General features: G+C 42.2%; 1 protein-coding gene across 8 annotated transcripts in view; it reads left to right on the plus strand.

Annotated features, from left to right (window-relative positions):
* The window catches only part of SPATA13 (spermatogenesis associated 13), a 148,983-nt gene that overhangs the window by 124,318 nt on the left and 10,327 nt on the right, over positions 1–14,338 (plus strand). For 7 of the 8 annotated variants that reach the window (XM_057399614.1, XM_057399608.1, XM_057399612.1 and 4 more), the window contains 5 exons: positions 8,102–8,238; positions 8,654–8,833; positions 9,691–9,876; positions 12,499–12,678; positions 13,307–13,539. In XM_057399614.1, coding sequence (XP_057255597.1) covers positions 8,102–8,238; positions 8,654–8,833; positions 9,691–9,876; positions 12,499–12,678; positions 13,307–13,539 — 916 coding nt within the window. Of the gene's footprint in view, positions 1–5,422; positions 5,693–8,101; positions 8,239–8,653; positions 8,834–9,690; positions 9,877–12,498; positions 12,679–13,306; positions 13,540–14,338 lie in introns of those variants that run through there. The other variant, XM_057399616.1, reaches the window with a different exon arrangement.

Here is a 14,338-nt window from a genome sequence, read left to right on the forward strand (position 1 = left end):
AATGAACATCTAATGCTGTGACCCTTGCTGAGATTACATACTATCTCAGTCCCTGATTCCAGAAGAGAATAACACTCAAAGAATAACAGGTTTGTCATGAGCTAGTTTTGGAAAAAAGAGACCCTTTAAGTATCACAGAGAAGGATGTATTTTTCTATATTTAGTTCTCCTTTCCATTTCATGTTTGGAAACCACATGAAATACTACTAGTTACTTAGACAACTGTCTGAGAGCATTCCAGGCATTTAGCTTTCGAATAATTGACCTCCTAAACATAAGCATCAGGATAACAAATACAAAAAGCAAGATTCTGGCCGCTTTTGAAGACAATGAAGCCAAAGCAATATTGGTTATTCTAGATGTCACTTTCATGACTCATTGCAATAAATATACAAGTTGAGCAGGAAAAGCTTCTGAAATCAAAGCCTTGAGGACAAGTGGAGAATATCATCAACTTTGCAGTTTGAAAGCAGTTGCAAAGATCTGTTAAGTAGCTCCAGCAAAAAATAATGACGTGACTACTGTCACACATTCTGATTGCTTTCCTTTTTCTCTTAAATTCACAAGGCATTTCCTTGTCTTTGAACATGTGAGAGTTTTTTGTTTGCTCATGTACAGTGAAATTTGATAGCACAAAAGCCTTTTATTATAGAAAGAAATTCTAAACGCAAGCACTGCAAACCAGTGATGTCTTTTTTTAGTTACTTGCTAAAGCCTAATACATTACATGTCTACTTTTATAACAATGGGAGATAGAATTGGAGATGTACATTTTTAGAAAAACAACAGTTACAAGACAGTAAATTGTCATACTGTAGGAGACACAGTAACAACCAGCCAAGATGTAAGGGAACCTTCCCTTGGGACTTACATTGCTACTCTTCCTCTAGAACAATTTTTATAATATCTTAAAAACAAACCCATTTTTTTGTGTATTAGAATCAAAGAATCATAGAATAGTTAGGGTTGGAAAGGACCTTAAGATCATCTAGTTCCAACCCCCCTGCCATGGGCAGGGACACCTCACACTAAACCATCTCACCCAAGGCTTCGTCCAACCTGGCCTTGAACACCGCCAGGGATGGAGCATTCACAGCCTCCCTGGGCAACCCATTCCAGTGCCTCACTACCCTAACAGAAAAGAATTTCCTCCTTATACCCAATCTAAACTTCCCCTGTTGAAGTTTTAACCCGTTACGCCTTGTCCTGTCACTACAGTCTCTAATGAAGAGTCCCTCCCCAGCATCCCTGTAGGCCCCCTTCAGATACTGGAAGGCTGCTCTGAGGTATTGTGGTGTGCAACTTGAATTTGGCTAATTTAATTGAGCTCCTTTAGATGGGCTCAGGTCTCAGTAGATGGGGTGGGATTCAGCTCAAGCTAAGTCACCTAAATTTAGTCTAAATGTAGGTAACTACATAAGAGTTAAACATTAGAACACCCATTAGAGGCACTAGAGGACTAGGGCTTGATTCAGTTACCCACCCCAGGGTCCAGCGCTGTGTGGGGTACCTGAGCATCTGCCTGCAGCTGGCAGAAATGGCAGAGGACCTATGGGAGAACTATTCCTTTCTTCAGTGACAGCTGGAGGCCAGCAGGATATCCAAAATACTTTAAATGGCACTAAACATCTACATTTAAACAACTGATTTGAGGCTCTAGCCATTTCAGTAAATGAAAGAGTAGGAACTGCCTTTGGATACAGTGTATTGCTCTCTGAGCTGGAGCATAACCAGTATATAACCGTTGTGCAAGCTGTATAGAAATAAGAGAAAACATTGTACCAGTAAAAGCAGGTATCTAATGTATTAAAGAGACGAAAATAAGAACCAAATCTGATAAGCAAATTGATTGTATCATCAAGTGTCACAGGATCCATGAACTGGAATGCCATGCCTAAACGAGAAACAATATAGTGACAGAATTACATTATGAACCACTTGAGATCACCAGGACAGTGACAGCAAATGTGACAAACCAAAGAGCCAGAGAAGTTTCAAAGGCAGCAAGCACAGTCATGAAAGATTTAAAGTGCTAAGGTGTGGGTTAAGGGTTGTTCTTGAATCGTTCCTGAGCTGTGTGCAGGATCACACGTAAGAGCTACTCTGTAAGAGTGGGATGTGTCTCTATGGATTCCCCAGCTAATCTAGGTGACCTTGGCTGCAAGAAACAGATAATTTAGGGTGCTGTTCATTGACCAAATACAGACAGACAATGAATCTTGGCCGCTGTGTCCATAATGCACTCTGAGCAAATATCCTTGCAGGAGTGAGAACAGTAAAAAATCTTAAATGGTATGTGTTTCGATTTAAAAAAGGGAACGTGAATAAAAGTGAGAAGTCATTGATGTAACAAAGGAGTTTAAAGGAGCAGAAAAAGGTGTTGAATGTTTGCAGGCAGCATGGAGAGTATTCAAGGACAGCACAGGAGACACTTAGAGCGAATTCATGTCACCTGTCAAAACAGAATTTGGAAACGCCAGAAAAGGGTTCTGTCATGGAAAAGGAATCTATCAGAACTAAAAAAGGCATCCTTCAGATTGTTGAATTGCATCCAAACAGAAAAAAAAAAAACAAACCTGTAGCAATTTTGATGCAAAGCTACAGGAATGTAGAAACAGTTTGCTAAAGATATAAGAAAGAAGATCCCTCCATGCTTTAACAAGTGAGTAAGTACTAAGTAAAGGGGAGGAGGAAAGTGGTTGGTTTCCGTAATAAGAGAGCTCATGAGTGGAGCCAGATGTTCAGTGTCTTCACAGATAATGCGGGAAGGGAGGTACAGAATGAAATTATAATTCTTGCTTGTGTGTAAATTATTCATGGTAGCAGAAACACAAGCTGCTTGAACAGAGTTGCAGGAGGATTTCACAACGCCGAGGCACAATGCACTGTACTGGCAGCATGTGAATTCAGTGTTGATGAAGGCAAGGTAGTGCACACGGAGGAACATGAGCCCGGTATGCTTGCAGAGGAATGGACTTTGAGCTGGATATTGTCATTCACAAAGAGATCTTGCAATCCTAACAGACAATTAAAGTGTCAGTTCAGTGCATAGTAACAGTCAAAACAGTAAATAAAAGGGCAAGAATTTGTAGGAAGGGAATAGAGGAAAAAACAGAAAGCCCAATTGTGCCAGTGGTGTGGCATGTGGGGGCCATCTCCCTGTTGTTCCTTTCCACCTCAAAAGGCATCTTTTACAGGGAATGATATAAAGGCAAAAGGACAAGAAAACCTACTCAGTGCCTCTGTGTGAGGAATGATTAATGCAGCCAGGGCTCTGCAGCTTGGAAAAAAGGGCAGTAGGGGAATAAAAGTCTGATTGGCATTGGAAAAGTGAACAGATAATAGTTACCGTTTCCAATAATGTAATAACCGAAAGGCATTGAATGAAATAATGAGACAGCAAGTTCAAAAAAAAAAGGCAGTTTGCACACTCTAAAAAATTAAACAATGAAAGTAATTGTTACACATGATATTTCACATCCCAAAAGTTTACAGAAATTCAAAAAGGGGTTTGAAAAATTTGGTTCATTAAACACAAAGATATCACTTCTGCCCCAGGAGGGATCTGACTCTGATCTGCAGATAGCTGAAACTTAGGGAAGTACATCAGAGAAAGGCCGTTACATGCCTCATCTATTTTTATGTTCCTCCCTTGACATCTCCTGCCCCAGGGTGGAGGGTCCTGTGGTCCCAGAGGGGTATCTAGACCTGGATGTTCTTGAGGTGGGTAAACTAGCTGTTAGTGTTAGTATGTGCTACCCACAGCCTTTTCAGAGTGCCCTGGGCAGTGGCTAAGCAAGCTCAGCATGCACTTGGACAGGGTCACTGTGGGCTGCCACTACAAAGGACAGTCTGCGCCACCTCCTATCCCTGCCTGATCCCTCGAGGAAATGAAGCCGCCACCAGCTCAGCCCAAATGAGTACTTTTGTGGTGGTTCAGTTGGTGGCTGCACAGTTGGTAGATGAAGAGATCCACCCTCCCCAGCAGCATCCCATGGTGGCATTGGGTTCGTCACCAGGCAAAAGCACACAGGCTGTTCTGTTCTGCAGAATTCAAACCGAATGACTGTTCTTCAAAGATCATTTTTAATGCATCTTCAAGAAGGGCTGTGTGGGATTTGAGCTCATTTTCCTTTGGCAGTTCAGCTGGTTTTCCCTTGTGGGTAGGGGTTTGACATGGCTTGTGCTCTGGCTCATTGAAAGTGCAAAGCCTTCACTTGCATGTCCCATGATCATAGAATCATAGAGTGGTTTGAGTTGGAAGGGACCTTAAAGATCATTAGCACTTCAATGTTACTTCTATTTGCTGGGTTGTTTGGGTTTTGTTACTGATTTGTGCTCAGAAAACTGTATAAACATAGTATATAGTAGCTTCTTTTTACTGTGCTATCCAACAAGTGTTTTTGCAGCAAGAAAAAATAGGGGTAGTCAGAAAAGGATTCCTACCAGCCTCCTGTAGTGCAGCCCAGTCTGGACCTTTGTAGGAAGATGGCATTAGCATTGCAGGGCAATGTTTGGCCTTTTCTTCTCCATAGAGGCAGTGCTAGGGGAACCCATGTGATTTCAGTGGGTGTTGAGAGGTCAGTGTGTGCAGAAATGCCTCCAGGGTTTTGTGAACACATCCCTGGGGAGGCAGTCCCCTGTTACAGGACAGGCTCAGCTGAGCAATGCAGTTTGCAGGTAAAGAGTGAGCCATAAAGATTATGGAGCTTTCCAAGACGAAAATGCAGTGCTGTGTACAAGCACAGACTGCAGCAGGCTTTGCAATCTGCTGATGGGAGTAGCTCCTGTCGTTGCTTCCAGTGCATGAACGGATCCAGCAGAACACCAGTGTGAGGGTGGTAAATGCTGGCCCATGGTGAATGAATGAGGCTGTGCTCTGGCTGGGTCATTCTCAGTGAAAGCTGGACTATTTGGGTGCTTTCCTGCTTCATTCCCTGTTTTCTGGAGCAGCTGAATTAAGTTTGTAGATTCAGGAAGAAAATGTCTCTGTCCTCCTCTCTGTTCCTGGGAGCAGCCTGCTGCAGCCTTAACACTTTAGCTGCTTGTGCCCTAAATAATGGTACAGCGTTTGCCTGTGAAGCAAGAGAAGTTTTAATAACTACGCAAAAAGTACCTTCATTGTTTACTTCTGCTAGAATTTTAACCGGTATAATATAACGCAGAGAGACCGATACTCCTAACAGTGTTGTAACACAAGGAACTCCCAGCTCCCGTCCAAATAGTCCTTCCCTTTGAATTGCAGTCATTTGAATATAGATTCAAATCACATTAAGCTGCTGTAATGAAAAACAAATGCACTCCTTGGCTGGCTGCGTTCGAGACGCAGGGGCTCTCTGGGAGCGGCGGCTGCGGGCACAGCGCCGGGGCCCAGCAACCAGGTTTTTGTTTCTTTTCTGGAACTTCCTCCCTAAGGGCACCCCATGATTTCAGAGCGCTCGCGGCCAGCCCGAGCGCGCCGCTGGCAGTTCCCGGCTGGGCTCGGCAGCGCAGGCACTGCCGGCATCCCAGCGCGCCGCACTGTGCCTGCCCGCCGCGGGTAGCTCCGAGCCTTTTGTCGTCCTCCGCCAGCCCTCCAGCACCCAGCATCCTCTGTTAGAGGTCAGACCCTTGCCTGGGGTTGAGTCTGACTGCAGCATGGTAGCGCGGGGGGCAGTGGCCCGGTTTTGGAGTCTGGAGAGCCTTCAGATGGGTATGTATGAGGATAACATGCTCTCTCGCGTGCTGATTTTACAGTGTTCTTAGAGTGAACTGGTAACCTGTGGCAGGCAGGGGGCCTGATTCTGATCGTGCTTATACCGTGTCACCCACAGGAGCCTGCAGCCTTGCAGTGGTGACAAAGCCGCTGGGAGATCAGAATCAGTCCCAGGCTGTTAAGTTTTTGCATCTGTTGGTGCGATCAGAAAGCCCACCCCTACCTCTGATATTTCTGTCTGTAAACAACAGAGGACTAGATGCAGAATGCAAGTGACTGATTTTCACTTGAGTCTAACTATGAAGACAATGTAAGCTTGTTGGTTTGGTACAGAATAATGAACAGTTATCGGTCCCCAGATTGCACTCTTTTCATCTGGAGCCAAGTGAATTAGGTTATTTTGGTGTGCTCTTGTTACTGGAACAAACTATCAGGCAGTACTGATAGTACAACAGAGATGTATAAATGATCACTGGGATGAATTTTTTGGTGTTGCTTTATAGGCTGAAAATTGATGCAATGAATTATTTATTTGCAGGTTGTTTTTTTATAAAGCAGTTTCAGTAAGTTTCACAAGATGTGTTTTAAAAGTTTGTCAGCACTCACATTTATGAGTCTGTAGGGAAAAAAAGAATTTTTTTTTTAAATAGAGATCCTGCATCCTTTCTGGTTAGGCAGATTATACCATTAATATGAGTTTATATTTAAAATGCTAGGGAGTAGAACAGAACAGACAAAAGATATGTTCTGTTACATCAAGGCTATGCTGTATTTTTCCACTTTCGAAGGAAAGAAAAATCTTACAAGTCTTTTAGTGAATCTGTGCAGTAATCAGTTTTGATGTCTCTTATGAATTAATACCCAAATGACCGAAGATGCTAATGGTGGTATAAGTGCCCATAAGGAGGGGGTTAAGGTGTTTCTCCCTGTAAGGTAAATAATGGCTAGGCAGTGGTGTGCCTGTTCGTTATGTAGGTGTGTGGAGTAGAGCCAGGAAACATCTCTGTGACTCACCCATCCGGAGCCCAGAGCTCAGCAGGCAGGTGGTACTCAGTCTTGAAGCAGGGCAGAGAAGAGGCAGGTCAGGGCCCTGCTGCTCAGCCTTGCTGCTAGGTGCAGGTGGCAGGTTTGATAACTCCACTTAAAGGCCTCTTACCAGGCACTGTGTAGCAAGAGAGATGCTCTGCAAGCTATGTGGCAACCTACCTGGGACACACTAACCATTAGAAAAGGAGCTCAGTGCTACCAGCCCATTCTGATATTATTATTATTGTTATTATTATTATTACTAGTACTATTACTTTTTTAATCGGATTTCTGAGCATTGTATGATTTTCAGCCTTTCTAGTTATTCACTGCTTGAGACTGCCTTAGGAATAAATCCTTAGGGATAAATTAACAAGGACCAGAGGGTGCACTCAAGCATTGGACCACTGGTCATGAACACTTCTTGGTTACCAGCTTATCCCCTGCTCTGTTTAATGTTACAGCTGGCTTTGAAAGGCAAACCTACTCTGAAAGGGCCTAGCGCTGAGCAGTGTGGGCATGAGTTAGTCAGTATTACCTGGTCCTGAGGTCAGACCCCAGTCCTCTTCATCTGCCAGAACAGAGATGGTCACCAAAAGGATCTACCACCCAGTGATGTACCCCAAATGAGTTTTACAGTTTTATATAGTAACTGCAGATTTACATGTGCATAGTGACAGTCACATGACATTTCTCTTGGTTTATGTGGCTGTGTAATAAGATGAAGCCCATCTTAGTTCTGCCCTCTATTTCCTTACAAAGCTGCCACTTTGGTCAGAAGATGCACCACTGTCAAACCAAGATCTTTGTGATTTGAGGCAATTAGAACAAGTGTTTTCTCAGACAGCCCAGGCTCTTTGTCCCCCTGGGGGATACCCTGCAGATACCTTGGTGCTGCCAGAGCCTCCTCCAGCATGTGAAAGAGGTGGTGGCAGCCAGCTCAGAGCAGCATTGAGGTTTTGGGTTCCTGCAGGGATGTGACAATGTGACAGAACCCAGCCTGGGACTGACAGTAGCCCCCTCTGCCTGCCCATTGGAGCTCTCTGATCTGCCACATGGGAAATGGCATTGAGACCTCCCAGCTGATTCATGTCGTTTGAGATTTCCTCTGGGTAAAAAATTAACAAATAATGGTTGTAGTTCTGATTTTTGCACACAAAAAGGAGAATTTCTAAGTTTTATCAGAGAAAATTCCAAATAAGAGTGAAAAGTATTCAGTGGTGGAAAAGTGTTTTTCCTGACAGCTCTGCTGTCCTTCACTTGTGCTGTTATTGTTATATTATGACAACAAAAGCAACCTCTCAGCGATTCCTCCTGCATTGTTTTTTTGGAGGAATCATAAAAACGATGAAACAAACAGCTGTTGCATCTTTGTTTTAGTTGCTGCAGATGGTGGGACTGAATCTTCAGCCTTAGTGGATGACAATGGCAGTGAGGAAGATTACAGTTATGAGGAGCTCTGCCAAGCCACTCCCAGGTACCTGCAGCCTGGAGGGGAACAGCTAGCAATTAATGAGGTAACATCCTGGGCTTTGCATTGCTGTAATGATGGGGATGGGGGTGTTTTCCACAGATCTGATGTTTCATATTAATAAAAACTGGAATGGCAATTGCCAGTGTCGCGAAGAATCCAGCAGCTACGGTGTCCCGTCTCTGGCAGGGCCCATGGGCCAATGCCGGCGGGGAGCACAGTGACTAGTACTTCACTGGGAGTGTAACTTGTTAGCCTATGTAACTGCTGTGGATTAGGACTCTTAATTGCTCTCTTTAATAAATATATGCCTGGATTTCTGAAAATCCAGAATTTTAGTTTTATCCTGTAACAGGAATAATCATGGGCACTCTGTGGAGGTGTTTTGGTCTTTTAGTAGTTCACAAACAGTTAGTTGTTTATCACTTGTGCTTCACAACCTCATTTTCTTCCCATCTCAGCTAATAAGCGATGGCAGCGTTGTCTATGCAGAAGCTCTCTGGGACCATGTGACTATGGATGATCAAGAGCTGGGCTTCAAAGCTGGAGATGTCATTAGAGTTCTAGAAGCTTCCAACAAAGACTGGTGGTGGGGAAGAAATGAGGATAAGGAAGCCTGGTTTCCAGCAAGCTTTGTCAGGGTAATTGTCTTACACAAGTAATTCTCTGCATCTTTGTATCTGAACATCAGTGGTGTAACTTCTAATGACTTCACAAGGAAAAAAGCCATACAGAGTCACACCCCAAGATTCCTTAGCTCCTTTCACACCTTTTAATCTGGCTTCTTCCTTTGTGTGGTCCTTTTGTAACCAAAGGAATTTCTCAAGCAGAAATGAGGGCAGCAGAAAGCTCAACCGGGAGCAATCAGTCTATACAGAAAGGACACATCATCTTTCACAGGCAAGTGGGGAAAGCTATGCTGCAGGGATTTCTTGGCAAAATAGGGCTTAATTTATTATCACAATGTTGTGTAGGAATCTGGTTCACAGTCTGAACTCCCCAGTTAGAACTCAGCCAGATTAATGACAGTTTAACTCTTGAGTTTCATAAAATTGAACCATGTTTTACAGATTAATGTAAAATACTTTTTGAGAGCCTGTAATGAAGCTTGAGCCACAATGGATAAAGCTCTACATAAAGCACAAGAGATGGTTCCTGCCTTTGCCTTTCCTTGCTCTTCAGCCAATATGGGCAATCAGACAAAGTCGAAAAAGGAGGTGCTGTTATCCATACTGTGTAGGTGGGGAACTAGGGCAGAGGGAGACTAGTTAAGAGTGTTTGAGTTGCCTACTCATGTAATTTTTACTCATATGCTGGCTTGGCTAAAATAACACCAACTATGAATGAGGGTCAGAAATAAGTTCAAGTCTGAAAAATAACAGGCAACACATTTCCATAGCAGGTCCTCTCTTGACTGTAAGAAGTTTGTAACTGTTTTATCACCTTTTGTAAAAGTTTGCTGCTTTACTGTAGCTTGCTTTGTTTGTTTTGGCTGCAGCTGCGAGTTAATCAGGAAGAAGTGCCAGAAAATGGTAGTAGTATTCAGGATGAAGAACAAGATGCAGATAATAGCAAGCATCGCCAGAAAGCAGCTGAAAACAAGGATCAGATGAGAACCAACGTTATACAGGAAATTATGAACACAGAACGAGTCTATATCAAGCATCTCAAGGACATCTGTGAGGTACATGCTTTTAATTAAGGGCATTCTGCCCTAGTGTGAATAAAATATTCCATATAAGTTGAGAACCAGAGTGATTTCATATATGAGAATATTCCCAGTTGCTCTTCTGAGGCTGTCAGTCAGACCTTCTTCTGCCCTCTTACAGATTTCCTCCCTGCTGACTGCCACAAGGCACCGCTTCCTTTAAAAAAACCCAAACATTCCACTTTTGGCATGGAAAAAGTGCTTTGCTTGCCTGACCACTATTTCCAGAATAATGAGAGAAGGAATTCGAGTTTATTCAGAACTTTTTGCCACTTGGTTTAGGTAGAAAACTTTCAGTAACTTTAATAAAATCAATTACAGTTCAACTTTTTGAAAGTAACTTTTTTGTTGGAGGCCCACACTTGGACAAAAAGCTACTTGATACTTTTCACTGAAGTTTGCCTCTTCTTGTGTGGACTGTGATGTGTTTGACCTGTATTTGACTTACATTTGTGGTTAGCATCTGTAAGGGTGCTAAGCAACCTACCAAAATATTCTTTGTACCCTTAGTTTGCAAAGTCGATCTGTATTTGTCATGTAGTCATCCTTTAGTCCATCACTCACTGTTAGATTCTTTCACTGACAACAAAATAGACAAGACAGCAGTGGGTTTTGGTTTTGTTTTGGTGTTAGATCAGGCTTTTTTTCATGCATTTTCAAGAAAGAAAAAAGGGAAAACGAAAAGACAAAAATTGGTTGCTAATGGGCTAATTTTAAAACATTAAATACAGGTTTTATCATTTAGATTTGCTATTTAAATAAGCTAGTGAGCTTGACTGTGTGTCTGAAAGATCAGGGAGAAATTTTTACGTGCAGCTGTGTTGCTGCCATAGTTCTCTGACATTGTTCACAGACAGCATGAGTTGTAGGACATGACTTTTCATATTTTACTGACCTATTAATTCTTATACTGATATTATTAATTATCTTTTTCTGATACATATATTCCATACCTCCTTTTTAAAATCTGGCACGCCTCTGAGTTTAGTCCAAGAGAGAAAACACACATTTTCCAAGTAGAAAAGTGATGCTCCATGTTCAACACCTGGAGTAGAGGTGGTCTGCTTTCCTCAGAGTGAATCTGTAAGGTGATGCAAGTCGGACATAAAGCTGAAAATAAGTAAGACTAAGCCAGAAAAGCTACGACAGATGGTAATCGAAATTTGCAAACTCTGTACTACAGTGAGTCATTATGGCTGGTGCAGTCAGGGTCATTTAGCTGGAGCATACCCAGGAAAGTAAATTACATACAGTGTCTGTAGTTCACATTACAAGAGCTGCACAGGGATTAGTTTTCCTTGTTCGAGTTATCCTCCTAACAGTAGTAAATGTAGTAGCTGGCTTGCAACATAGCCACTGTACAGCTCTCAGAGCAGATGGCTGTGGGGGAGACAGGAATATTCAAAACCGTGCCAGCAGTATTCAGGGGTGTTTCCTGGTAAACCTCACCGGAGCAATTGTAAGACTTTTTACAGCTGTCTGCTCCCAAAGCGATTCTGGGGAAACCTCCCTGAAAGCTGCCAAACATAGGACCCTGTCAGATAACCCCCATTACACCAGTTAACCTTCATACTCATCTGCACCTTGGCGCCATAGCTGATATGAAAGTATGAGCACAGCAGCTAATCCTGGGTATTCCTGGTCTAGAGAAAGGTGTCCCTGCCCATGGCAGGGGGGTTGGAGCTATATGATCTTTAAGGTCCCTTCCAGTGCAAACCAGTCTATGATATTCAGCCCCTGCACTATATTCTCTTTGCCATGCTCAGCTTTGTGGAACACGTACCTAAGGATGGGCTGGCTGTGTGTGGCAGTTGCTGCTGAATATTTAAGCCCTGAGAGGCCTCTGATTTTTGTTTCTTAGTTATGCAAATGCCAATGAGATCTAATGTCCATTACTGATGGCAGAGGACTCAGTTGTGTGTCTACTTAACACTGCATACAAACCAAGTGAACTGGACCCCTGTGATGTTCTTACAAGTAAAGGAAAAAGAACTAGAAAATAAACTGCATTTTTACGTGCAGTCTTGCCAGTACCATACAGAGTTTACCAAGCAGCAGCGCTCTGAATGCCTCATAGTATGTTCTTCATTTTGTTTCTTTCTCTGGCAAAACTTAGACTGTGCCCTACTTACTTAGTGGTTAAGGAACCAGTACTTTAACCCTCGTAGAAGCCATCTTTTAATGAACTATTTTAGGGTTTGTTCTACCTGCATAGAGAAGAATTGTTATGGCACAAGAGAAATTGCTACTAAAAAGCACAGCAGCTGAAGTAGGAGCATGCATGAAGCCTTACACCGGGCTTGCCTTCAGCTTGGCAGGTGGTCATAACAAGGAGATGCAAATGGGCTTTACACACTGCAGGTTTCTGGTTCCCTGATTCATTTATGGCACTGTGGGACAGAAGTTGGACTGCAAGAGTCAATGTGTAAGCATTTCAGATGCAGATGGGAAACTGCATGTCTGTGTGTGTGTTTAGGGCTGGGAAACCACTCACCTGCATGTTGATCACAGGGGTTTTGCCAGCTCAAATGGGCTTGTTCAGGGTAGAACCTGTTTTCACATCTTCAAGCTGAAGAGTGTTTTTAATTTTATTTGCAGGGTTATATTCGTCAGTGTCGCAAACATACAGGAATGTTCACCACAGCTCAGCTAAGCACCATTTTTGGAAATATTGAAGATATTTACAAGTTCCAGAGGAAGTTTCTGAAGGATCTTGAGAAACAGTATAACAAAGAGGAACCTCATCTAAGCAAAATAGGGTCATGTTTTCTTCAACACGTATGTTGCAAAAGTCAATTTTTTAATGAAATTAGCAAAATATAAGAAAATGCTAAGTTACCATGTTAAGAAGGGATCTCAGTAACAAGTGCTTATCAAATACTAAACTATGTGTATTATTTTAGAATGTAAAATAATTTGCAATTAAAGAATTATTTAAATGTTTTAGATTTCTCCTTATCTTTAGCAAGCATGTAACTTTGTGTACAATTCTGTTTCGTTATCAAAACTGTAATGATCACAGATGAGCTGTACTATTTGCAGTGATCTTACATGGGGCATGCAAAAACTTCCTAAAGAAGATAAGGAAAGAAGGTGGTGGGGAAAGAGGCTGTGAGTTCATAATAGGCACTTGAGAAGCCTATAGCTGTCTTCCCCAGAGAAAAGTACTTAAAGTGGGTTTGATTGTCCTCACTCAATGGGGGCCTCTATTACTGTGTTCTGACAAAGAAGATACATAGTTTTGGCAGTTACAAAGTAGATTTCTGCCTAGTTCAAAGGTTGATCAGCCTGGAAACAATATAAGGAATGGGTTAATTAAGCAGATATAATCAATGTTACAAAAATATCCTTCCCCTTTATAGACAAATACTTTAGTTAAAACTTTGATTTTTATTTTTTTTTATAGCAAGAAGGCTTTGCAATTTATTCGGAGTACTGTAACAATCATCCCAGTGCCTGCATTGAACTTTCCAACCTAATGAAACAGGGCAAATACCGTCACTTCTTTGAGGCCTGTCGCTTGCTTCAGCAGATGATTGACATTGCCATTGATGGTTTTCTTCTCACGCCTGTTCAGAAAATCTGCAAATACCCCCTGCAGCTTGCAGAATTGCTCAAATACACCACACAGGAGCACAGGTGAGAGAAGGAATACAAATAAATATTATAAGATTTGTATAATGGTAATAACACCTAATTACTCAAGCTTCCAGGGTGACACAACACAGAAGCTTTTGAGATCAGGGACAAAGCTCATTGACTGCTACACACATGAGCTCCTTACTAAAATGGGCATCTTGAGACCATCACAAATATTAACGAAAACAGTACCTGGAAATGCAGCACAGGGGACTGGCAGGATTCAGGATAGAATGATGAATAACTGAAAGAGGGAGAAGGAAAGGAAGAAGGTGCTTAAATAGAATGCAGAGAGGGGTGTGTAAATCAGAGTGGAAAAAAAAAAGCACCAATGTGTCAAAGACATGAAGGAGAAGGAAATCCACAGAAGAAAGGAGGAGGCTGCGTAAATATTGTGGACACAAGAAAAGGTAAAGAAGGCCTTGGAAAAAAAAACCCAACACAATCTAAGCAATCTTGGAGGTAATATTTTAGGAAATTATTAGTAATAAACATTGCCTTCATTTGCAATAACATCCAGATATTAGAGTTCCAGCTGGGGTAGATAAGAATTGAAGTTGCAGATTATTACCCTCTCTAGTATATCCCTGGCCTGATTAAATATTTGACTAAATTAAGATTTTATCTTTAAATGTCTGCCTTTTTACCTTGTACTCTGCAAGAAAATTATTCCATTGTGACCCTTGTGCTCACAGTCCAAGTGCAGCCTGAGGCAATGCTTCCTTGGCCAAAGTCTGCACTTCTTTAACCTTGAGAAAACTCCCCTTGGAGACCAGGTTGGTTTTTTTTTTTTTTTGTC

Source organism: Pezoporus wallicus, unplaced genomic scaffold, assembly GCF_028554395.1.
Source record: "Pezoporus wallicus isolate ANWC-B61680 ecotype Strahan unplaced genomic scaffold, APGP_CSIRO_Pwel_v1 scaffold_6446, whole genome shotgun sequence".
Classification (NCBI taxonomy): Eukaryota; Metazoa; Chordata; class Aves; order Psittaciformes; family Psittacidae; genus Pezoporus; species Pezoporus wallicus.